Below are 24992 nucleotides of genomic sequence, written 5' to 3' on the forward strand. Positions count from 1 at the left end.
CATTTCTGATTCTCACATCACAGTAATTGTAGGCACTTGGTTACATCCCTTTTCCTACACCAAAAGCAATATTTTATGTTGTCCAGGGGCTCCCAGACTTTAATGGTTCATTATCTCCTTGTTAAAAACTTGTTGAGGTAAATGGATGGCGCATCAAATTCACATATCCCCTGTGGTGCACATACCACAGTTTGGGAACATTTGGAAGTTGAGAGAGTTCAGTGACATCGATTCTAATGTAAAACAAGCCACAGTAAAATAACATTAACTGTTCGAATGGACAAGTTAAATAGTTCTAATTATCTTCTAAACATGATTAAATAGTTGTTTAGAATTGGATGCTATTTTTGGTTCTGCTGCTGACGTGCTATGTGCTCTTGGAAGTTATTTAGGCGTGATTTTCAAAAGAACTTAAGGGAAATCCAAAATCCCAGCCTCAACCTCTGTGCTTCAGTATTTCAGTTTATGAAATGAAAATAATATTGGGGCATAATGAACAATGTTTGTAAACTGCTGTAAAACAAGGACAACACTTCAGTTGTGCTATGTAGAATTAAAGTGAGACCTTTCAAAAACATTAGTTTGAAGAACCCAAGAGAATGCGATCCACACCAGAACTGCCAGTTGCCCTATGGCTGGGTCATTCACCTGGTATTTGGGAGGCCCAGGTTTAAGTCTTTGCTCCAAATTAGGCAGAGAGGTACTTAACCCTGTCTCATCCATATACCAGGGGAGTGGCCTAACCACCAGACTGTTAGACCCATGCACAGTCCAGAATAGGTTTCTCATAATTTTTCATTGACATTTTTGAAAGCTCTGGTTTTACATTCCATGTTACAAATTAAGATTTAAATACCTCTCCATCTAATTTGGAGCAGGCACTGAACCTGGCTCTCCCATATCCTCCGGTGAGTCCCCTGTCTACCGGTCTATTGATTATTCTGAACTTGGGGCATACATGCAGATGTGTGTGTCTCGTGTTGATAAGAAATCTGGCCTCGTTCTGAGATATCTTCTTGATGACATTTTAGCCAAAACTGGTATTTCCATAAAGTATTTCAGTTTTGATGAAATGGCATTTTTCAATGGAAAAGAAGTTTAATTGAAAATGCGTGGGGGTTTTGGACAAACTTTATTAATATGTATTACTATTCTATGCTTTGTGGGCCTGACTTGTTAACATCAGCAGGAGAAGATGGAAGATATGTTTTGTGGTATGGGATGTTGCTTTTTCTCCCCTGAATATTCTATTCTTAGAATTAAAGTTCAGGGTTATTATGATATCTGAAAGGTCTGTTTGAAGCAGCCTGAGGGATTTTTGCAAAATGCATATTTTGCTGTTAGTTGCTTGAATTATTGTTGCTATTGACATGAAGAGAAATTTCTTCTTACTTACTGGACAAATAACTTACCAAACTTTGAACTATGGAAAAGTTAATTTGGAAGTGGTACATACATATGCTTCAAATGTTATGCTTCATTATTGACCAGAAGACAAATGGTTAGGAAGCCATTTGCTCAATTAAACATTTGGATCATGTAATCTGTCTCTTGGCATTTACAGTCACAAATGTACCATAAACAATTTTCACTAAGAACAATCTTCTGATATCAATTTGCACTGATCTTACAAATTGTGATTTTCTATTCTACTTAGTACTTCTTCTATTGCTTATTTTAGTTCAAATGAAAAGAAAGTGTAAACTGTGCAGGTGAGCTGACACTCTCTGGGTCTCTGAGTTAGGTGGGAGGGGTAGCTCTGTGCTCCCAGAAGGGACAGGGTTCCAGGAGGAAAGGGTGGGGCTGGGGAAGTTGGTCCTTGGCGCTGCCCACACTGTGCCCTCCAGCAGCAATTTAAAGGGCCCGGGGCAGTCACCACTGCTGTCACAGTAGTGATGGCCAGGAGCCCTAGGCCCCTTTGAATTGCGAGGCCTTTGAGCAGTTGCCCCCTTTAGCTGCTCCTCTCTCTCCCCCTGTCAGCGGGCCGTCATCTGTATCACAGAGGGTAATGGGTTTTGATACCTTTTTCATTGTAATGCAGTTATGATCTGCTACAGACTGCTGTTCACCTCACAGGTGGGTGTGACACTGCACCCCATATGCGTCATGGGGGTAGGATAGGATATAATTATGGTACTCAATTTGAGCAAAATATGTACAATAGGGTTATCTTATATGCATGTATCATTTTTTATCAGAAGTTATGAATATTGACACTGTATCTGTTAGGATGTGAAAGTGTAACTGTGTACACGGTTAACTGATGAGCCACAGTTATAGACAGGCTTCTTCTGGTATGTGCTCTTGGGTAGCCATCTGCTGTCCCACAAGGCTGCTGCCTCTAATACAGAAGCAGCAGCGCAGGGCAGGCAGACAAATGCTTCTTGGTACCCCACCCTCCCATGTAACTGTGTAAGTGCTGACAATTTCAGCGGTTACATATTTACTTGGTTAAACACATTTTAACATCCCTAGTATCTGTGTTTCAAATGTGGTTACACTTAGGTAACAAAAGGTTTCCAGTCTAGACAACTGGTTGTGAAATGCCTATTCAGGGTAATGGACCATTAAAGAAAACAATAGGCCTTAAGAGAAGTTTATTTCCCACTTGGTGAGTCTTCATGAGAATGCTTCAGACAGCATGTAAGTATGACTATGACTCAGAAAGGGCATGTGACCAGGTCACATGACACTGACTGAATTTCATTTTGATTCCAGTACTTTTCCACAAACTATTCTGGGAACTGAGTTTGGAACAAAGGAGCTCCACCATATGTTAAATGTATAAAAGAAGTGTGTATGTCGGGGATGATGTTATCTAGGGGCCTTATGCCCTGCATAAGGATGTTCCTGGAAATATGGGAAACAAAGACTTAACTGGGGAAGTCTGGTCCCAGGCTAAAAGGATTCGTAGTCTGTATATTGAATCCTGGTGAACTGCTTGTATAATCAGACAGGGAGAGAAACTGCTAATTCATCTTCAATCTATCTAGTATCTTAAGTTTAGGTTGCAGTTTTATGTACTAGGCATTCTACTTTGAACTGTTTTCTCTCATATAATCCCTTAAAACCTATTTTCTGTAGTTAATATAGTTGGGTTTGTTTTGCTTTATCTAAACTAGTGTGTCCTTGATTGAAGTGTGTGAAGAAAATCTCAGCATGGTTAACCAAAGGCTTGTTGCATATTCCTTTCCACTCTGAGGGAGAGATGAACTATTTGAGCTTACGTCGTAGAGCTCAGATCTTTGTGCGGTGCAAGAAGATGGTTTTGGTTTTTATTCCAGCTGGGGGTTATCTTGGCTGCAGCCTCTCTGTTGTGGGAGCCTGCATGTAACTTTAGCTGGGTGTGCTCCTGGCTGTGTGAATGCTGGTGGGAGTGTAGGACTGGGTGCAGGCTACAGCCTGTTACAGCAGCACAGTGTGAGAGAAGTTGTGAGTTAGAGAGCTCAGTGGAACTGAGATTGCACCCCAGGAGGAATATGTCACAGAGGGCAAATACTTTTCATTTATGAAAAACAAAGATTTTTAGAGTTGTATATCTTGCTAATGTGTAAAAGGAATGTGCTCAGTTTTAAGGCTGAAAAAGTAGAAATATGGACTAATAAACTCGAGGACAAAATGCCAGGAAACTAACATGCAACCAGTCCCCACAGCAAATCATCCTATTGGATGTCTAGGCCATATGGCTGGTTATCTAATTTAAATAGGGCTTTAAATCAAGATCCACTAATACAATGCCTTCATTGACATATACTGGTTAAAAAGATTCTTACAGTGGAAAAGTCATTCTGAAATGAAACCCTGATGTACTATTTGATACAATATTGGGGCCCTGTCCTATAGTTGCTATTTAGGTTAGAATCCCTCTGATTTCAGTAGGAATGTACCTAGTTTGCCTCAATTAATGGCCAGAAAAACATCTCTTAGAACAAATTTTGTGATATAAATGTACTTCCTACCAACAGAAGGATATGTGTACCAGTTATTTCAAATCAAATAGAGAGTCTGAAAAGTTTAGGATGGGGCACTTTTGGTATTTAAATGCCTGATGTCCTTAACTAAAATACATTTTAATAATTAATTTAATAAAAATGGCTATAATGTGTCAGACCAATTGTCCATGCCGTCCAGTATCCTGTCTTCCAACAGCGACCAGTTCCAGATGGAAATGAACAGAAGAGGGAAACTATCGAATGATCCATCCCCAGATGTCCATTCCCAGTTTCTGGTAGTCAGAGGCTAATGAGACTCCACACCATGGGGTTACATCTTTGACTATAAAAAAGAACAAATGGTCTGGTAGCACTTTATAGACTAACAAAACATGTAGATGGTATCATGAGCTTTCATGGGCATGGCCTACTTCTTCATCTACATGTTTTGTTAGCCTATAAAGTGCTACCAGATCATTTGTTGTTTTTTAAGTTTATCCTTTACAGACTAACTCGGCTACTCCCTGAATCTTTGACTATGTTTGCTAATAGCCATTGATGAATCTGTCCTCTTTTAATGTATCTAATTCTTCTTTTTAAAAGTCCGTTATACATTTGTCTTTCACAGCATCCCCTGGCAATGAGTTCCATAGGTTGGTTATGGGTTGCATGAAGAAGTATATCCTTAGGATTGTTACTAAACTTGTTGCCTGTTAATTTCAGTGGATGATCCCTGATTCTTGTGTTATGTGAAGTAATAAATAACACTTCTCAAGGCACTTTCTACACATAATTTTTCATAGTTTTAAAGACCACTATCATATCCCTCTCCTCATTTCCATTTGAACAGTCTTTTTAATCTCTCCTCAGATAGAAGCTATACTATATCTCTCATCACTTTTGTTCCTCTTCTCTGTATCTTTTCTGAGAGGGGGAAATGTAGTATTCAAAGTTTGGGCATTCCATATAGTACCATTATGATACATTTGTCTCTTATTATCTATTCCTTTCCTAATAGTTCCTAATATTGTTACCTTTTTTGACTGCTGCTGCTCATTAAACAGATGTTTTCAGAGAACTGTCCATGATTACGCCTAGATTTCTTTCTTGAGTGGTAACAGCTAATTTAGATTCCATTGTTTTGTATGTATAGTTGGGATGATGTTTTCTAATGTACATTACTTTGCACTTATCAACCTTGAATTTCTTTCATTTTACTGCCAGATCACCCAGTTTAGTGAGATCTCTTTTCAGTCTGCTTTGGACTTAACTGTCTTGAGTAATTCTGTTATCTTCTTAAATTTGGCATCTTACAGTTCACCCCCTTTTATAGATTATTAGAAGACTTTCCTGACATTGCCCCTTTCCAGCTAGGGCCTTTTTATACTGTGATGATGTATATCTGACAAGCAATGAAAGGCCTATCTGCACTGTAGTTTTATATAATTATGCAGCTAAATTAACCTTTTTGCATACCTTACAATTCACAGCAAGTAAATGAATTTGCTAGGCATGTTTGGAGAACCTCTTTCAGTATCTAAAGAATTAGCTTTTACCATTTGGGGAGACTTTGTTTTTAATTTTAAATCAAACAGACAGACGAACAGAGTACAGTTGAATGTAACTCAGAACAGTGACCTTTTTTAAGTGCAAATTATTTTTCCAATTTATTTCAAGTGTCAGTTATCTGCTTTCAGATGTCTTCTGTACATTTATTAAGCTGAAGTAAAAGGTAAAATAACCTTTGGTTTTTCATGTTTTGCCTTTTAAATTTTTGGAGGGATTAAAAATGCTTGACTTAGTACAAAAATATTTACCTTACTAGTATTCATGCCAAAACTATAATTAACTATTAGCCATATGCTTATTTACCTAACCCTGGGATTGAGCCCCGTTAATGAACTTGACTTAGACAGAGATCACTAGTCCAGGTATCACAAGGATTTTCTGGCTGCTAGGAGTTAAGGAAGTCTGAGGTTTCATCAGACATAAATCTTACTACACCATTCTACCCCTCTGATAAAAAATATCCTGTTTCTAGCATGCATTCCCCACTGTTTGGTTAGGAATTAGTAGAGGAAAGCAGATAACTAAACAAGAGTTATGGTTTTCAGAGTAGGGACTGTCTTCCTAGTTTACGGAGAACACGATGTGCACTATATATATATTTAAGCCACAAAATGAGTTAGCCTTTTATTCCTTGCTAAATGGAATAAGGGTTTCTAAATACATCAGGTGCAAAAGAAATATGAAGGAAAGCGTAGGTCCTTAACATAACAGGGAGAGCTAATAACTGATGGCATCAAGGAGGCTAAGGAGTTTAATGCCTATCTTGCTTTCAGTCTTCACTAAAAAGGTAAATTGTGACCAGATACTGAACACTATTATTATTAACAAGGGAGAAGGAATACAAGTGAAAATTGGGAAGTAACAGGTTAAAGAGCATAGGGAATGTCTACACTATCCCATTAGTTCGTAATATAGGCATACCGCACTTGCAAATGAAGCCCGGGATTTGAATTTCCCGGGCTTCATTTGCATAAGCAGGGAGCCGCCATTTTTAAAACCCCGCTGGTTCATGAAATGAGGAGTAACTAGGAAGCCTAGTTCGAACTACCTAGTTCGTGCCCCGTGTAGCCGCGCTGCACGGGGTTCGAACCAGCGGGGTTTTAAAAATGGCGGCTCCCCGCTTATGCAAATGAAGCCCGGGAAATTCAAATCCCGGGCTTCATTTGCAAGTGCGGTATGCCTACATTACCCTCCTAGTTCGAACTAGGAGGGTAGTGTAGACATACCCATATAGATATATTTAAGTTGGCACCATCCAATGAAAATCACTGAGGATACCCTAAGCTATTGCAGAACCATTAGCATTTACCTTTGAAAAACTCATGGAGGATGGACAAAGTCCCAAAGTACTAGAGAAGGCAAAATCAAGCTTCTTTTTTATACTTCAAAAGGTATGTATCAAGCAAAGAGGGTTAAAATAACTAAAAGTCTACATGTAACCCACACACCTGCAGTGTACTGTTCCATGTAGTGGCACAGAGACCAATTACAGAGAAAATAATGAGTGTGCTCTTCAGCCTTAGCTAATAGGCAGCTGGCTTTTAGCCCAAGCAGTAGAGGCACATGCATTAAACTCCAGAGATCCCAAATTTAGTTCTGCCTGTCTGCGTTACAAATGTGTGTGTGTGTGTGTGTGTGTGTGGGGAGGGGCCTGCCATTTCTGGGCTGAGAAAGACAGACTGCCTTCCTGAAGTTCTTTTCTGTTGCTCCATACTTAGTGGCTGGCCATGCTTCCTCTCCCTTCTCCCACCCCCATTCACGAGCCCTTTCAACTATGTCTGCACTACAGAGTTAAATTGACTTAAATTACATTGGTGATCCTAAACCATTGTAATTACATCACTTGTGCATGTTCCAACAATGCTCCCGGTGTTGGCGGAGCACGTCCACAGTTGGTGCTCTAGCATCAACAGAGAGAGCAGTGTGCCGGGAATAGCCATCCTACTTTGGATGCTAGGAGTTCTGGGAATGGATTGCAGTGCATCATGAGGGTAGGCTCACCATCCCAGGATGCAGTTTTCTCCATCCCATCATTCCATTAGTTTCTGACTGTTTTGCATGGTATTTCAACTGCCCCTTGTGTCAAAGTCAGACCATAGGGCTGCAATAAAGTGGGAAAAGGTAACCCTAGAAGGGTAAAAGGTCCACTCCCCTGTTAACTAGAAGTGGGGGTATGTCTACACTACCACCCTAGTTCGAACTAGGGTGGTTAATGTAGTCAATCGAAGTTGCAAATGAAGCCCGGGATTTAAATATCCCAGGCTTCATTTGCATCTTGCCGTGCACCGCCATTTTTAAATCCCCGGTAGTTCGGACTCCGTGCCCGCGGCTACGCGCGGCACGGAGTAGGTAGTTCGAATTAGGCTTTCTAATTCGAACTACCGTTACACCTCGTTCCACGAGGAGTAACGGTAGTTCGAATTAGAATTCGAACTACCTACTCCATGCTGCGTGTAGCCGCGGGCACGGAGTCCGAACTACCGGGGATTTAAAAATGGCGGCGCCTGGCAAGATGCAAATAAAGCCTGGGATATTTAAATCCCGGGCTTCATTTGCAACTTCGATTGACTACATTAACCACCCTACTTCGAACTAGGGTGGTAGTGTAGACATACCCTGGGTTACTGCGGGGGAATCAGGATCAGCTGACAAGGGGTTGCTACAGGCCGATTAGGAGCAACTGAGACAGGGCTGCCTTGGACCAATTAGAGTCAGCCGATTACACTTCAGGCCTGCCTGAGACCTTTTAAAGCTTCCCCTGTTGGGTGGAGGAGGAGAGAGAAGGGCAACCCAAGCAGTCACTAAGAGACAGTAGGGGAGTGAGCAGCTTCAGGAGGAGAGGCTGGGCTCCCCACCATAGGAGGAGACTATAAACCTAACCCTCTGCTGAGGGTAAGGCTGACTGCCCTGATGTGGCAGAGAGGGAGTGTTTTACCTGAGGCCTGTCTCGCCAAGGGAAGGAGTGCAGATGCTAGCAAGGGAAAAAAGGGCCCTTGCCACACCTTGTAAATTGTGTGCCCACCATCTCTGCCTAAAAGCATGGATCTTGCGCTGCTGACCAATCTAGTAATGAATGTTATGAATACAATATGACCAATCCTGTAGTATTTCATGAGCTGCAAATCTGCCCTGCTGTGTGTGTCTTGGAAAGAAATAATTCAGGACTGATGTTGAAGCAAAATGCAGGACTATGTAGCACTTTAAAGACTAACAAGATGGTTTATTAGATGATGAGCTTTCGTGGGCCAGACCCACTTCCTCAGATCAAATAGTGGAAGAAAATACTCACAACCATATATACCAAAGGATACAATTAAAAAAATGAACACATATGAAAAGGACAAATCACATTTCAGAACAGAAGGGGGATGCGGGGGGGGAGGGGGAGGGGGGGGAAGGGGGAAGGAAGGTAAGTGTCTGTGAATTAATGATATTAGAGGTGGGGAAAGTTAGATGTCTGTGAGCTAATGGTATTAGAGGTGATAATTGGGGAAGCTATCCTGGTAATGGGTAAGATAGCTGGGGTCTTTGTTCAATCCGCCCCCCCAGAGAGTGTCGAATTTTAACATGAATGACAGCGGCACAGCCATGGGTACACGCATGGCCCCACAATATGCTAACATCTTTATGGCTGACCTAGAACAACGTTTCCTCAACTCCCGTCCCCTCTCACCCCTTCTCTACTTACGCTACATCGATGACATTTTTATGATCTGGACGCATGGCCAAGAAACACTGGAGGTGTACCGGTAGTTCGGAATAGGCACCCTAGTCCGAACTACCTAGTTCGAGCCCCGTGTAGCCGCGCTACACGGGGTTCGAAGCAGCGGGGATTTAAAAATGGCGGCTCCCCGCTTATGCTAATGAAGCCCGGGAAATTCAAATCCCGGGCTTCATTAGCAAGTGCGGTATGCATACATTACCCTCCTAGTTCGAACTAGGAGGGTAGTGTAGACATACCCTGAGAGAGTGTCCTTTCTGGTTAAAATGGCAAGAAACTGTTTTTTCTTTGTGATCTTGTCTGATATCTGTTTTGTGGGCATTAATCCTTTGGCAAAGTGTCTGAGACGTTTGTCCAATGTACATAGCAGACGGACACTTTCAGCACATGATAGCATAGATTATATTTCTGGATGCGCAGGAATATGTGTTCTTGATCTTATAACTCACTTGGTTAGGTCCAATAATGGTATCAGCAGAATGAATATGTGGACAAAGCTGGCAACGGGGTTTGTTGCAAGGGAAGGTACCAGGGTTGGTATTAGTGTGGTATGTCCTGTGGTTGTTGGTAAGAATCATCTTGAGGTTAGGTGGTTGTCTATAGGAGACTATGGGTCTGTCTCCCAGAGCCTCTTGGAGTATGGTATCCTGTTCCAGTATAGGCTGTAGTTTATTGATAATGTGTTGGACAGGTTTAAGTTGGGGGTTGTAGGTGATGACAAGTGGTGTTCTATTGTTGGTTTTCTTGGGTCTGTCTTGAAGTAGATGGTTTCTAGGTATTCGTCTGGCTCTTTCAATTTGCTTTTTTATTTCTCCGGGTGGGTAGTTGAGGTTTATAAATGCTTGGTAGAGATCCTGAAGCTTCTGGTCTCTACCTAGTTCGTGCCGCGTGTAGCCACGTGGCATGGGGTTCAAACGAGAAGGGATTTAAAAATGGTGGCGCCCAGTTTATGCAAATGAAGCCCGGGAAATTCAAATCCCGGGCTTCATTTGCAAGTGCGGTATGCCTACATTACCCCGCTAGTTCGAACTAGCGGGGTAGTGTAGACATACCCTCAATGACTTAACCACTTGCATTCTGCTACAAAGACCTTTTACATCTGCACTTGAAAGGGAATCCTCTGAACTGTCATTCATGTTAAAATTTGACACTCTCCGGGAAGGAATGAACAAATACGCAAACTATCTTACCCATTACCAAGATAGCTTCCCCAATTATCACCTCTAATACCATTAGCTCACTGACGTCCATTTCTCCCCACCTCTAATATCATCAATTCACAGACACTTACCTTCCTTCCTTCCCCCCTCCCCTGCATTCCCCTCTTGTTCTGAAATGTGATTTGTCCTTTTCATATGTGTTCAATTTTTTTTAATTGTATCCTTTGGTATATATGGTTGTGACTATTTTCTTCCACTATTTGATCTGAGGAAGTGGGTCTGGCCCACGAAAGCTCATCATCTAATAAACCATCTTGTTAGTCTTTAAAGTGCTACATAGTCCTTCATTTTGCTTCAGCTACACCAGACTAACACAGCTACATTTCTAGGACTGATGTTGGCATTCAGGGAGCAACTGCACATAGTGGACCATAGGTTTTGGGCTCAGGAGACCAGCACTGAATGGTGGGGACATGTCTTCATGCAAGTATGGGATGATGAGTAGTAGCTGTAGAAATTTTGGATGTGCAAAGCCACTAGAACTGTGTGTGGAGCTCACCCCTGCCTATTGTATATAGACACACAAATGGTTGAAAAGTGAGGCTATGGCTACACTGCCACTTTTTTGTGGAAGAGGATATGCAAATCGAACTTGCATTTGCATATCTTCTTCCAATTCTTTTTGCAGAAGAGGTTTTGCCGATAAAAAGCCCCGTGTACACGTGGCCATTTGTCGGAAAACCCCCTTCTTTCGCAAGATCCCTTATTCCTCAAAAATCAAGGGTTACAGGATCTTGCGAAATAGGAGTTTTTTCCTGATAAATGGCCCAGTCTACACAGGGCTTCTGCAAAAAAAATCGGAAGAAGATATACAAATGCAAGCGCAATTTGCATATCCTCTTGTGCAAAAAAGCAGCAGTGTAGCTGTAGTTTGAGTGGTGATTGTTGTTTGGAAGCTGGCAACTCCAGAGTACTACTGATCAGTATCAAGTCAGTCTGGAGTTGGAGTTTGTGTCGATTTTGCCAAATAAATCAAAACATTCAGGAAAAAAACCAATGTTTTGTTTTGACATTTTCTAAGTTAAATAAAAATATTTCATTTGAAATTAATTCACTTAAAATTTCTTAAATTGTATTTTTAAGAATTAAAAAACATTTTAATAAATATTCAACATGAAGCATTTGGTTTTGCATCAAGCAAAACCATCTTATTTGACTGAAAGGGTTTTTTTCTACTTCTTAGTTTGCCAGAATATTTCAGAAAGTTTTGTTTTCAGTGTAAACAAATTATTTTTTCACAATTGCCAACAAACTAAAAAAAGTTCAGTTTTTCTAACCAATATTGATTTTTTTTTTTAAAGAAATATATTTTAAGTACAGGCAGTCCCCGACTTATGCGGATCCGACTTATGTCGGATCCGCACTTACGAACGGGGCTTTCTCTCCCCGGAGCTCACAGGCAGCGGTCAGCCACCTCGACCTCCGGGGCGAGAAAAGCTGCTCCCGGTGCCCCTGGTCTGCTTGGGACCATCTCCAGCAGACCAAGGGCATCGGGAGCAAAGCGGCAGCCCCGGCAGATTTGCTCGCAGTGCCCCATGTCTGCTGGAGACGGTCCGCAGCAGACCAGGGGCACCGCGAGCAAACCCGCAGCAGTGGCGGGTTCCCGCGCGTCTGAGGCTTTGCTCCGGCAAAGTCTCAGAAGCGCAGGAACCCGCCGCTGCTGCGGGTTTGCTCGCGGTGCCCCTGGTCTGCTGGGGACCCTCTCCAGCAAATCAGGGGCACCGGGAGCAAAGCGGTCCCGCGCCAGAGCAAAGCCTCAGAGGCGAGGCACCTCCCGCTGCCGCTTTGCTCCCTGTGTCCTTGGTCTGCTGGGGGGGGGGCGCAACTAGTGTGCCCCCCCAGCAGACCAGGCTTTTGTTGTGGACCCTGGGGCAGAGCAGCTGGGGCGCTGCCGGTTGGTCCCGCAGCGCCGCTCTGGGCACTACTGGACCAACCCAGCAGCACCCCAGCTGCTCTGCCCCAGGCATCCCCAAGTCAGCCGTTGCTGAAACTGACCAGCGCTGAATACAGGAAGCCCGAGGCACAGTTGCTCTGCCCCGGGCTTCCTGGAATCAGCTGCTGATCAGTTTCAGCAGCAGCTGACTTGGGGTTCTTAAGTTGAATCTGTATGTAAGTCAGAACTGGCGGTCAGTTTCAGCAGCGGCTGAATCTGGACGCCAGTTCTGACTTACATACAGATTCAACTTAAGAACAAACCTACAGTCCCTATCTTGTACGTAACCCGGGGACTGCCTGTATTTGCATTACTTAGAGAAAAATATGACCATTTAAAGATTATAGTAAATTAACAATATTGAAAGGATAAAAGTAAGACTCTGATGGAGATCAGTGGTTATGAGATCCATCACTAGGTGGAAGTAAACAATAGCTGCTTACTTGATAAATAAAATGATGCTCATAGGTCTGTTTAGGTTGGTGATCAATTGCTCTAAGTTATGCATGGTACAACTCTAACTTGAATGCTCAGACTTAAAATGGTTTACTAGCGTAACTATGTTAATAAAAGGTTGTTTTTTTTTTTGCAAGAGTAGTTACTAGGGTGAAAGCTCTATTTATACCAACATAGCTTATTTTGTGTTGCCAAATTAGACTTTCTATAATATACCTTTATACTGGTATAATTGTGACTATCACTGGCAGTGTTGCCTCATTAGCTATACGTAAAGGGACAAAACAATTCCTGAGATAGGCTTTTTGTTTTTATTGCAGTACCATCTAAATGTTGTATGAAATTTTCCATAAAAGCAGTGTTATTGTTACTTCATCCTCTCTTCTGTCTCATCCATCTGTTTTTTTTCCCCCCAAATGAAAATGAGACTCTGGGCTCTGAGGAGCAGGCACTGTCATTTATGCACACAATACCTTAACACGATTAAGTCCTCATCTTTGATCGGGCTTCCTAGGCACTAACTTAATCATAGAAATGTAGAGCCGGAAGGAGCTTTGAGAGGACATCTAGTCTGGTTCCCTGCACTGAGGAAGTATCTAGACCATCCCTGACAGGTGATTGTCTAACTTGTTCTTAGAAACCTCCAGTGACTGCTCTTTGAAAGTGTGTTCTAGTGCGCAACTATCCTTATGCTGAATATTCCTTATAACCCTGTTATCCTCACTGTGCTTATAGTAATTTTGTCCCAGTAACATTCAAGGTTTTGAAGTTAGGCTGATAGGTCAAAAATTCCCCAGTCATCTTTGTTCACCATTTCTAAGATAAGGTACTATGTATGCTCTTCTCCAATCCTCTGGGACCTCTCTAATCATCCACTAGTTCTCGATGATAGTTGCTAATAGTTTCAGGATTGCTTTATCTATTTCTTTACGTATCCCAGGCTAAATTTCGTTCTTAGTTTGAATACTTCTAACTTATCTAAATACCCTTTAAGCTGCTATTGCCAATGAAAATACCTTCTCCAGTTTGTACTTGTTCTTGCAAATGTGGGGTATTAAACTACAACCATAGCAAAACAAAACAATCTGATATGACTCTCTGGTCCTGTTTATATACTCTCCTAATGCCAATTCTGTAAGTCAAATTAAAGAGCCGTCTCTGAGGAGGTGGAATGTTACAGAAGATACATTAAATTTCATGCTGTATTTTTGTTAGGCATTTTGTTTCAAATTCAAAGTCTTATACTCTCTCTAGAAAAGAAATATATTAGATTTCTGAATGCTAGCTCTGTAGATGTACATTTTTAAAATTGCCTGAGTGACATTAGAGCCTGTTATGCTGTAATATACCAAATGTATACTGAAAGTTATTCCCATTTCAAAACCAGGCAGCTAGTCAACTTGCAGCAGATTTGTATTCTTGGCTCTTCAGATATCTTTCCTCCTGGCTTGCTCTTCAAGTCCCATTGTGTCTACAAACATAGCACTTAGGCATATTATTTATATTGATAAAGCACTTTATCATGGACAAAACAAGAAATTTTTGCTTGTTGTCTATAATCTACAGGATCTAGCCTCACAGACCAGTTTGAAAATCGGCTGTGTGGTCATGCTCCCTGTAATTTAAAGGAATAAACCAGTTTTGTACTATAGTAATTGTAACATCTAGTCCACTCTTTTAAAACACAGTTTATTAGTTGGGCTGGTCAAATGGTGGTAGAACCATATGTTGAATATATTGTTTGGTAAATTCATTAGTGTTCCATCAAGTAAATATATTCACTGAATAGTACGTGATATTTTCATGGCTCATTCGGGCACTGCTTAGTGAATGCTGGTGATATTTGTTAGATAAATTGGTCAAAAGCTACTCAATCAGTTTCACCTACTATAGCTTTCTTCTCTTGGTATAGTTTCTTTTTTGTAATGTCCACTAATAGGTGATGAGTGATTGTTTCCTGAGCTGTCTTTACTTATCCTTTCAACCTCTCTCTCCTGGAGCGCTTATCTAATCACAAATAATATTTGGAAACTTTTACCCAGCAGTTAATAGCCAGAGGATTAAATATGCTATCCATAGGTTGATATAAAAGATGGTTGGGATTAGCCAACCTGCCCCTTGTCATCTCAGCTACTAGATGCTCCTTCATCCCCCCTCCTCCTCCATTCTCTGTCTCTTTGAAGTGCTGTTACTATCTTTATTAAACCTAGGGTGACCAGAGTCCCATTTTTAAAGGAATAGTTTTGCATTGAAGCCCTCCTGCAGATGTACCCACTTTTATTTTTAAAAAAGGGCATATTGCCCTGCATTTTCTCCCTTCCTCCAATCAGTACAGGTGGCCAGATCCTTGCTTGCCAAATGCCCACCTGCTAGCGGTGAGTGGAGGTGAATGTGCAAGGCTAGTGGTAGTGCAAAACTGCAGTGTGCCGGGCCAACTGCACCGCCCAACTGGTGGATCAGTGCAGTCCCTGCTGCATGCTAGCTCTTGGCCAGCAGCCTCCCCCGCCCTGTCCCGTTCCCAGCCAGCACTGGCTGCTAGCTGCGGGGGCTGGTAAGTGTAGACAGGCAGTGACTGATCACATGTCCTCTGCTGCCTTTCTGCACTGGGGAGGCAGGAAGGAACAAGATGTTTCTAGCCATAAGGGGCATGAAGGAAGAGAGAGCCTCTGGAAAAACATGGATCAGGCCATCTCTACACCCACCTTGATACCCCTTCAGCTGGAAGCAACTCCCATTGCTTCCCTCCTGCTCAGTGCCAAAAGGCTGCTGCATGCCACGTTCTGGTGTGAACCGTGACTGAAATCTGGGGAGGGAGCCTGCGACTCTGCATGCTCCCTCCATGTTGTCTTGAGAAGACATGGCGACAGGTACTAGGAGAGGTGGATCCTTCCTGGGGAGCAGCCCAGCATTGTGGAGAACATTGGGTAGAGAGAGCTGAGTCAGGTCAGTCCATCACCTCCATCCCTGTTGGAGAGAGGTGTATGGGAAAGTGTGTGTGTGTCAGCTCTCCCTATGCAAACCTTCAAGATAAGAAGGTATATACAAAGACTCCAGCTACTCAGTATTTCTTTTTAATAGGGGCTCATTCAACTTGACGTTAATTTCACCATTTGTACTGCATAGTTCTGATTGATTGCCATTGAACTTGCCTGAATACGAGTAATTTTGCCAGGCATCCTGTCTTCAGCATAGAGATATATGGTCACCCTAATTAAACCCATAAATAAAATTGGAAGATGGACTTTATATTGCTTTCATTTCCATTCAAGCCATGTTTTGGCTTAACACTAATTGGGTAGCAGGTCTAAAATTAAATTCTTCTAACATTTCAATGATTTCCTTCTACTTCTCCGACCCCTGTTCATCTCCCCACTATGCACTTTTTGGTTGTCTCTATATTGTACTTCATAAAATATTGAGTGGAATTTCAATAGCCCCTTTGTAGAAGCATGCATCTTGAGACAGGAGAACATTTGTTTTGAAAGTGCAGTTAAAATAATTCACTGTTAATTTTATCCGTTCATAGAAGCAACTTAGGGTATAAGGATGTTTGTTCATCGAGCATAATTTAGTCTCTACTCTAGTAAAAGTAGCTAGAGGTAAAGTAACTAATGAAGTGTATGTCTACACTAGCTCGTTAGTTTGAGCTAGGTAGGCAAATGAGGGCAACCAAAGTTGTAAATGAAGCCCGGGATTTTAATATCCTGGGCTTCATTTGCATGTTCCCGGGCGCCGCCATTTTTAAATCCCCCTTAGTCCGAACTCCGTGCCTGCGGCTACACACGGCACGGAATAGGAACTACCGTTACTCCTCGTGGAACGTAGAATGATTCCAGGACAATTTTAAATAAAATAGCCAGATATTTTCAGGTTTCTTCCAATGCTTGCTGATTGGTGTTTTCACATGCAGAAAAAAGGTTAATTAAAAAAAAATTACTTAAATTATGCTTTTACCTTCCTGAAGGTTCTTTTTAGAATATCCATAATTTATAAACAAATCAAACTTTAGCTGTAAAAAACAAATTATGTTTTACTGTTTAAGATTTTTTCAAATAGGTCATGAAATTGACTCATAGACTTTAAGGTCAGAAGGGACCATTATGACCAAATTGGAGGACTTCTGCCTTTGCTTGACCTACTGTGACATTTTAAGTGAAAGACCTTTTTGTGAGCTAAATAACTGTTACTTTATTCTTTTTTATTACCAGTCTGAAAAGCCAGAAAACGATATATGAATTTTATACACATGGGGATGCCTTGGTGTATATTCTGTACAAAAGTATGTGTAGAAATTTTTTGTTATAGCACATATAATTGTAAAAATCTAGTTATGCTTAAGTCGGAACATATGCTATAAGTTTGGATATTATGGAATATCCTGGATTCAGTGTGGAAAAAACTCACATTACATCTGACTCAAGTGTCAGTTTCTAGAATTGCATATGATTGAAAATATACATATTCTATAATTTTTCAGTACAGTGTGCTAGAAATATGTAATAGTTGTTAAGAGTAAAACTGAAATACCAATATATTTGTGTGACCATTTCTGGTGTCTGATTTGTGTCCATTTATCCATTTGTCATAGACTGTCCGATTTGGTCAACATACATGGCACAGGGGCATTGCTGGCATCCCTATGTTGGCCAAATTGGACAGTGTCTATGACAAATTAATAAATAGACACAAATCAGACACCAGAAATGGTAACACACACAAACATCTGTAGGGGAACATTTTAAACTGCCTGGTCACTCAATCATAGATTTAAAAGTAGCCATTCTTCTACAAAGAAATTTCACTACACAATTAGGGTACGTCTACACTACAGCGTTATTTAGAAATATCTAATTTTGAAATAGTTATTTCGAAATAAGATATTTTGAAATAATGCGTCTACACACAAAATGCATTTCGAAATAGCGGGTCCACACTGATTGGATGCTGAATCGCATTTAAGGCCAGCTGAAACCGGTTGCAGCAGGGCATCAATTCAGGAGTTAGTTTGTGTGGCTGCTGACTGAGGCTATCTGAGGCCTGTGCTTAAAGGAACCCCCCTGAACAGATGGTTCTCAGGTTTCCATGCTTGCTTGCCTACCTTGCTGAAGGAAAGCAAAGCATTTTTTTTCTCTGTGCACTCTGGTTGCCCTCACTGGGAAAACCACAGCACTCTGCAGCATGGAGCCTGGGCACTCTTTTGCGTGTTATGCTGCAAGCCTGGCTGCGCTTTCTGCAGGCTGCCTCGCAGCATCTGCTGCAGCCCACCCCCAGGCTGTCATCTGGACCCTCCTGGGGTACGTGGAGGAGCAGCTGCATCTCCTGGACGCCAGCGTGCCCTGCCACATCTGGCGTCTGGACACCAGCAGCAACTGGAGGGACCGCATTGTCTTGGAGCACTGGGGAGACCAGCAATGGACCCAGAACTTCAGGATGAAGAAGGACACCTTTCTGGAGCTCTATGAGTGGCTCGCCCCTGCTCTGCAGCGATGGGACACACACATGAGGCCTGCCATTCCCCTCCAGAAGCGTGTGGCCATCGCACTCTGGAAGCTCTCCACAATGGATAGCTACCGATCCGTTGGGAACCAGTTCGGCTTAGCGATGTTCATGCAGGTATGGCAGTCTCCGGCCACTGTGCCTGGAGAGGGGGTTCAAGGTGGGGATGGTCTGCCTTAAGGAAAACAGGGGGAGGTTTTTTCTGTCCCACTTGCACTGTGGACTGCCTGTGGTGGCCAGGATTGCAGGGGCAGGTTCTTTTGGGAGTGGGGGCACGGGGCAGTGACGGGGAAGGAGCACTCTCAGATACCCTGGCACTTCAGTGACTCTTACTTTTGTGTGTCCCTCTGCAGGTGGCCAAAGCTATTAATAGAGTGCTGCTCCGCAGAGTCATCCGCCTCGCTGACGTGGACGTGGTGATCAAGGGGTTTGCCCAACTGCGGAGGGGCAATCGATGGGACACACATCCCCATCCGTGCCCCGGAACACCAGGCCTCTCTGTAGATAAACCAGAAGGGGTACTTCTCCATCATACAGCAGGTGGTCTCTGACCACCAGGGCCACTTCATGGACATTAATGTGGGCTGGTCCGGCAAAGCATACAACACGTGGGTGTACCGCAACTCCTCCGTGTGCCAAAGGCTGCACACTGGGACTTTCTTCCCTGGCCGCCACATCAGGGTCGGGGACATGGACATGCCTGTGTGCCTGGTGGGGGATGCGGCCTATCCCCTACAATCCTGGCTCATGAACCCCTACACGGGACACCTCGACCCCTCCCGACAGGACTTTGATGCAGGCCCTGCTGAGCTTGGCGTTATAGTGGAGGGAGCATTCGGCCGGTTGAAGGCTCATTTTAGTTGCCTCCTCTCACCCACCTGGACTTCTCTGAGTAGAATATTCCGCACGTGGCGGTGGCATGCTGTGTGCTGCACAATTTGTGTGAGCAAAAGGGGAAGGCTTTCCTGCCAGGCTGGATGGCAGAGGCCACCACTTTGCTGGACTGTACGCGCAGCCCTGCACGGCTGCCAGACGGGAGGCCCATCAGGGGGCTGTCCATATCCAGGAGGCCCTGCGGGAGAGCTTCCACCCAGAGGAGGACTAAAATCTCCCTGGTGTGCCCCACTGGGGGCTTATGCCTCATTCCACCCTCACAACCTTTCACTGATCCCTCCCTAACCCCCCTTCCTCATGTAAATAAAGACACGTGTTGACAAAAAGAAACTCTTTATTGAACAAAACTGGGGTGGAGGAGGAATGAGGGTGGGAGAGGGGAGGTGAGATGATGGGAGAGGGGAGAGGTAAACCTGGGAGGAGAGAGATGGAAGGGGGAGGAAAGGGGAGGAAGGGGGAGGAGAAACTCAGGGTTGGGGGTTTTACTGGCCCACCTGTCTCCCAACACTGTGGGTACAGGGACCTGGCATCCCCGGGGGTGGGGGGGGGGGTTATGGAAGGAGGAAAAGGGGGAGAAAGAAGCAGGAGGGGGATCAGGAGTGGGAGGAGGAGCGGTAGCTGGGAAGGCAGCAGGGGCTGGAGCAGCAGGAGGCAGCAATCTCTGCACCAGAGTCTGCAAGTGGTCGCAGATGGCATGGCCCTGGGCAAGCAGCTCCTGCCCACTCTCCCACCAGAGCTGTAGGTCTTCGTGCACCAGTAGTCCAGAGTGCGGTGCATGCCTCGCAGGATCCCCAAGTGCTGCCGCTGGTGGTACTCCTGCTTCCGGGTCAGTCTGCTGAGGGCCCGGGTGTGGGAGGATGTCCTGGACGGGGTGGTGAGCCCTGCACTTGCAGCTGCTGCAGCTTTGGAGAAACAAGAGAAGTGGTCAGTTCTCCCTGGGGACACAGTGGGTGAAGCCCAGCCCCCCGTTGTGAGGTGAGGACGGCAGGTCTCCGTACCATCGGAGCAATTGTGCTTGCACACAGGCCTTGTTCGACATGTCCGGCTATCCCCGGGAGTGGGAGCTGGCCCAGGACTGCACCCATGCCCCTGTGCTGTATATAATGCTGGGGGCAACGGGAGATGTCCCCTGCCTCTTCGTAGAGGGGGCTTGTGGAGGGAGAGCATCATGCAGTGTCCTACCCCGGGGTCAGGAGCACATCATGTGCCTTCATACATACACGCGTGTGGGTAACAGGCCAAGGCCCCTGTGTGGCAGCCGTCTGGGGCCCAGTGGTGGCATGGCACATGCACAGGTTGCTGCGTGATCCGTGGTCTTCCCCTCCCCCTCCGCCGCATAAGGGGACAGTGATGGCACTCACATGTTGTTGCCTCCCCGGTCTCGGACGTCACTGGCGACAGGCTCACTGGACGGCTCGGGGATCCTGGGTGTGTGGCACGCTCCCTCCAGGCTCCTGCAGTTCCTGGACCCCCCCCTCCTCCTCAGTCTCATGGTCAGGGCCCTCTGCCCCAGGATCGATGACCACCTGGGGGGCATGGACCACCCAGCCCCCCAGGATGTGGTCCAGGGCATCAAAATAGGGGCAGGGGTCTCGGTCTGCCCCTGGTTGGGAGCTGCCCCCTGTGGCCCTGGCATAAGCCTGATGCAGCTCCTTGAATTTCATGCGAACCTGCGCCTGGTTTCACATGTGGCCTTTGGTGGCTGGCTGGCAGCCATCCGCCTGTCGACGGCCACATTCCTCCATCTAGTGTGGAGATCATGGACATTGGAGGATTCCCCACGAACCTCAATCAGGTTGATGATCTCTGCACTGGACCAGGAAGGCACCCGCCTTTTCCAGCCCCTGGCAGGCTCTTGGGAGCTTGCAGACTGGTCCTGGGGAGCGGTTGAGGGCTGGCTGGTACTGGCTGCATGGCTCATGCTGAGGCAACTGGATTGGGGCAGTGACTGCTGTCTCTGGCGTGGCAGGCTTGGAGCTGGCACAGGCACTGTGGCCAAATAGACTCTACCCCTTTAAGGGCTCTGGGGAGGATGGGGAATAGAGGAGTTTTCCTGGTTATGGCCAGAGTGGCCACCAGGGTACCCTGGGAAGGGCTGGAGGCCCTCTACTTCGAAATAAATGTCTACACAGCGTTTATTTTGAAATAGGAATTTCGAAATTGGCGTTATTCCTTGTGGAATGAGGTTTACCAATTTTGAAATAAGCCCACTACTATTTCGAATTCATTTTGAAATAGTGGTTGGCTTGTGTAGACGCTAATGAAGTTATTTTGAAATAATGGCTGTTATTTCGAAATAACTTTGCTGTGTAGACATACCTAAGGGTATGTCTACACTACAGCGTTATTTCGAATTAATGTATTTCGAATTAGTTAATTCGAATTAAGCTAATTCAAAATAACGCATCTAGACACAAAAACTAAATCGAAATAGCGTTTTTCTAATTTGAAATTGCGCGTCCACATTGACTTAGTGTGTGGGGCTGCTGCCTCAGGCTATCCAAGGTCTGTGTTTAAAGGGACCTGACCCCCCATCCCGGACAGACAGTTCTCAGGTTTCTCTGCTTGCTGGTCTACCTCACTGAAGGACAGCAAATCATTTGTGTCTCGGAGTGCTCTGCTTGCTCTCACTCGGGACACCACGGCACTCTGCAACATGGAACCAGACCTGCCCCTGGGGACTCTGCTGAGTCTCGTGGACACGTTGCCAGCAGCCCGGCTGCATTGTCTGCAGGCTGCCATCCGGGAGAACCATTGAGGGGCTGTCAGGATCCAGGGGGCCCTGCAGGAGAGCTTCCACCCTTACGAGCACTAGCAGTCTCTGCGGTCTGCCCCACTGGGGGCTTGTGCTCCATTCCTCTCTCATTCTTCCACTTACCCTTCCCTAGCCCCCCTTCCTGATGTCAAATAAAATACACGTATTTTCAGAACTAGAAACTGTCTTTATTTAACACAACTGGGGGGGGGCGGGGGATGAACCTCTGGGGAGACTGCTGTTATTTTGAATTAACTTTGTAGTGTAGACATACCCTTAGAGAGAAACTGCGGAACTGGAATTCATCTACAAGTTTGACAGTTATCCTGGGCTTGAATAAAGACATTCACTGGTTAGCGCATTACAAAGCCAATTTCTCCTACTTTTAACACCCACATTTTCAACATGAAAATCTATGAATGGGACACATCCAACCCATTAATATGGGTCCTACAATTGACAGGCATTTCTTTTGCTGATAGATATCTTGGTTTCTGTTGTTTTCATTCCAAAACCTCTGATAAAGTGGAAAGCTCATGATACTATATATTTTTGTTAGTTTCTAAGGTGCTGCAGGACCACTCTTTGCTTTTAACGTTAGAGACTAACACAGCTTACTACACCCCTCCCCCGCCCCGGCAGAAACAACAAATGTATGTTTGCAAATACATTCTTTATTATTGCACTTTTGAAGAAATAAGCAAGCACATAGAGCAGTGCCATACCGTCAGTTTGCTTTTGTCTTCTGTTCTCAATGCCATGCCTAGGCAGGGCAAGACATGACATAGGGTTGAGAAATCATTACTGGGTTCCAGCATTGTCAGCCTGTCTAACCATGGTAACCTTGAAGATGATCACAGAATGTTGAGTCAGCCAGCATATTGGATATGGTAAACTCCAACTCTGCCTATGGATATTGTTGTTGTTTTTTTATGTGGGATCAATTCAAATGTAAGAGGCAAACTCCTTTCTAAAAGTCAGAAATAAACCCCTTGATAGATGGGTGGATCCTGTGTCAATTAAAATGAAGTTCTCTGTTTCGTGCATAGTCAGAAAATTGTAAATATGTCTACCCCATAGATCAGGGGCAAGCAAGATCTGGCCCACTAAGCCAGGGCCTGTCCTGCTGAGACCCCAGGCAGGCTCTCTGCCTGCAGCAGGTCAAGACTGCTCAGAATGGCTGCTGGCTCCCTCTAGGCACTGTGCACCCCTGGGAAGTGGGGAGACTTTGTGCACTGCCCTTGTCACCAAGCCAATCATTGCAGCTCCCATTGGCTGGAAACCAGGGCCTGTTTGTGGGAGGGGGCTGCTGGTGGGTGCCTACCAATTTTTGCCCATGGATGCTCCTATGTTTCAAAGTACGGGAGTTATGCTGACTGGTCTATAATTCCCCAGGTTGTTTTTTATTTCTCTTTTATAGATTGGCACTATATTTGACTTTTTCTAGTTCTCTGGAATCTCTTCTGTCTTCCATGACTTTTCAAAGATAATCACTAATGGCACAGATATTTCCTTAGCTCCTTGAGTAGTAGTCTAGGATACCTTCAAATCCTCCAGGCCTGATGCAATGTGTTTGACTTGTCAAAGTAATCTTTAATGTGTTCTTTCCCTATTTTAGCTTCTGATCCTACCTCATTTTCACTAGCATTCACTAAGCAAGGTGTCCAGCCGGCTAACCTTTCTGGTGAAAACTGAAACAAAAAAGTCATTTAACACTTCTGCCATTTCCTCATTCTCTGAGAGCTTGCCCAGTGAAGAATTTGGTATTTCTTGCGGTACCATTTGTTTCCTATTTTCTCTGTCCCCTGGGATTTTTTTAAAACAGCATGGGAGCTTCTTGGGGGAGCGTTACATTTTGGGGCCATCAATTTGAATTGCGCTGTAGAAATGGCAATTTTGATAATGTTTGAGTCTTCAGTTAGTGGTGCTGAGAATTGACATCAGCCATAAAGGTAGATGTGATGTAATTGTGAATTATGGTTTTTGACACCCAAGTTATACTTAAGTGGCAGGACAATATCTTCAAGATTCCTTTTGATTCTAGTAGAAAATCCTGGAAGCTGCTTTTGTAAACCATACATTCACCTCTCTGGTTATTTAAGCTGCATGATGTGTTTTCAGAAAATGGCTAATGAGAGCCAGAGAACTTGTAGATGTCATTGTTAATGCGAATTTTTAAAGTTTCAATTAAAGATATTTTTGTTTGTTTTGTAGGTATATGCTGGGCCTCTCAGCAGTTCCAGCAATTATACAGTTTTTTGGCTTCCTGTTTCTTCCTGAAAGCCCCCGCTGGCTGATTCAGAAAGGCCAGACTCAGAAAGCACGGAGAATTCTGTCTCAAATACGTGGCAACCAGACAATTGATGAGGAATATGATAGTATCAAGAACAACATTGAAGAGGAAGAAAAAGAAGTTGGAGCAGGTAGGTTAGAAATTTCTTGGCATCTCTGTGGGAGGCAAATAACAGGAAATGGTACATTATGGTACGTTTTTCCTTATCTTGTAAATATTTCAAGTATTATCATGTAGGTAGTTTAAGTCTAAAGAGATTATTCTGTAGCATCTTAAATTCTGTTTTAAATACTATGTTGATTTTCTTATGTGAGGAAAGCTATATATTTTAAGATTCTGTGTTGTCACTTTTCCTTTTTAATATGCTTGTGTAAGAAATGTATATTTAAAGAAGGAATGAACAAGGGTTATAGTTCACAAATAATTGTGTATATTGTAAAATAGACATGAGGAGCGCACTTATACTTAAGTAAAATGTATCGATTTTATATACTTGTATTTATCATTTATGAAAAAAGGACAAAATAGAAGCTATGGAACTGATAAAGGGTTAATACTTCAAATGCCTGGAGTTATGCAAAGACTGTGCCCTAGCTGAACAAAATCATCTTAAATCACTAGGGAGACAACATCTACTGCTCAGAATAGTTGGGAAGTACAACAGCAGTTACCTACTAGTTGTGTGTAGTTTAATTTTTTTCCCCTCTGACAATACGTAACCAA

The 24992-nt window shown here is 43.9% G+C and overlaps 1 protein-coding gene across 2 annotated transcripts in view; it reads left to right on the forward strand.

The window, feature by feature from the left end:
• The window catches only part of SLC2A13 (solute carrier family 2 member 13), a 352851-nt gene that overhangs the window by 94527 nt on the left and 233332 nt on the right, over positions 1 to 24992 (forward strand). For both annotated transcript variants that reach the window (XM_006120405.5, XM_075927418.2), the window contains exon 3: positions 24191 to 24399. In XM_006120405.5, the coding sequence (XP_006120467.1) occupies positions 24191 to 24399 (209 nt within the window). The remainder of the gene's footprint in view (positions 1 to 24190; positions 24400 to 24992) is intronic.

Source organism: Pelodiscus sinensis, chromosome 1 (genome assembly GCF_052426305.1).
Source record: "Pelodiscus sinensis isolate ZL-2025 chromosome 1, ASM5242630v1, whole genome shotgun sequence".
In the NCBI taxonomy this organism is placed as follows: Eukaryota; Metazoa; Chordata; order Testudines; family Trionychidae; genus Pelodiscus; species Pelodiscus sinensis.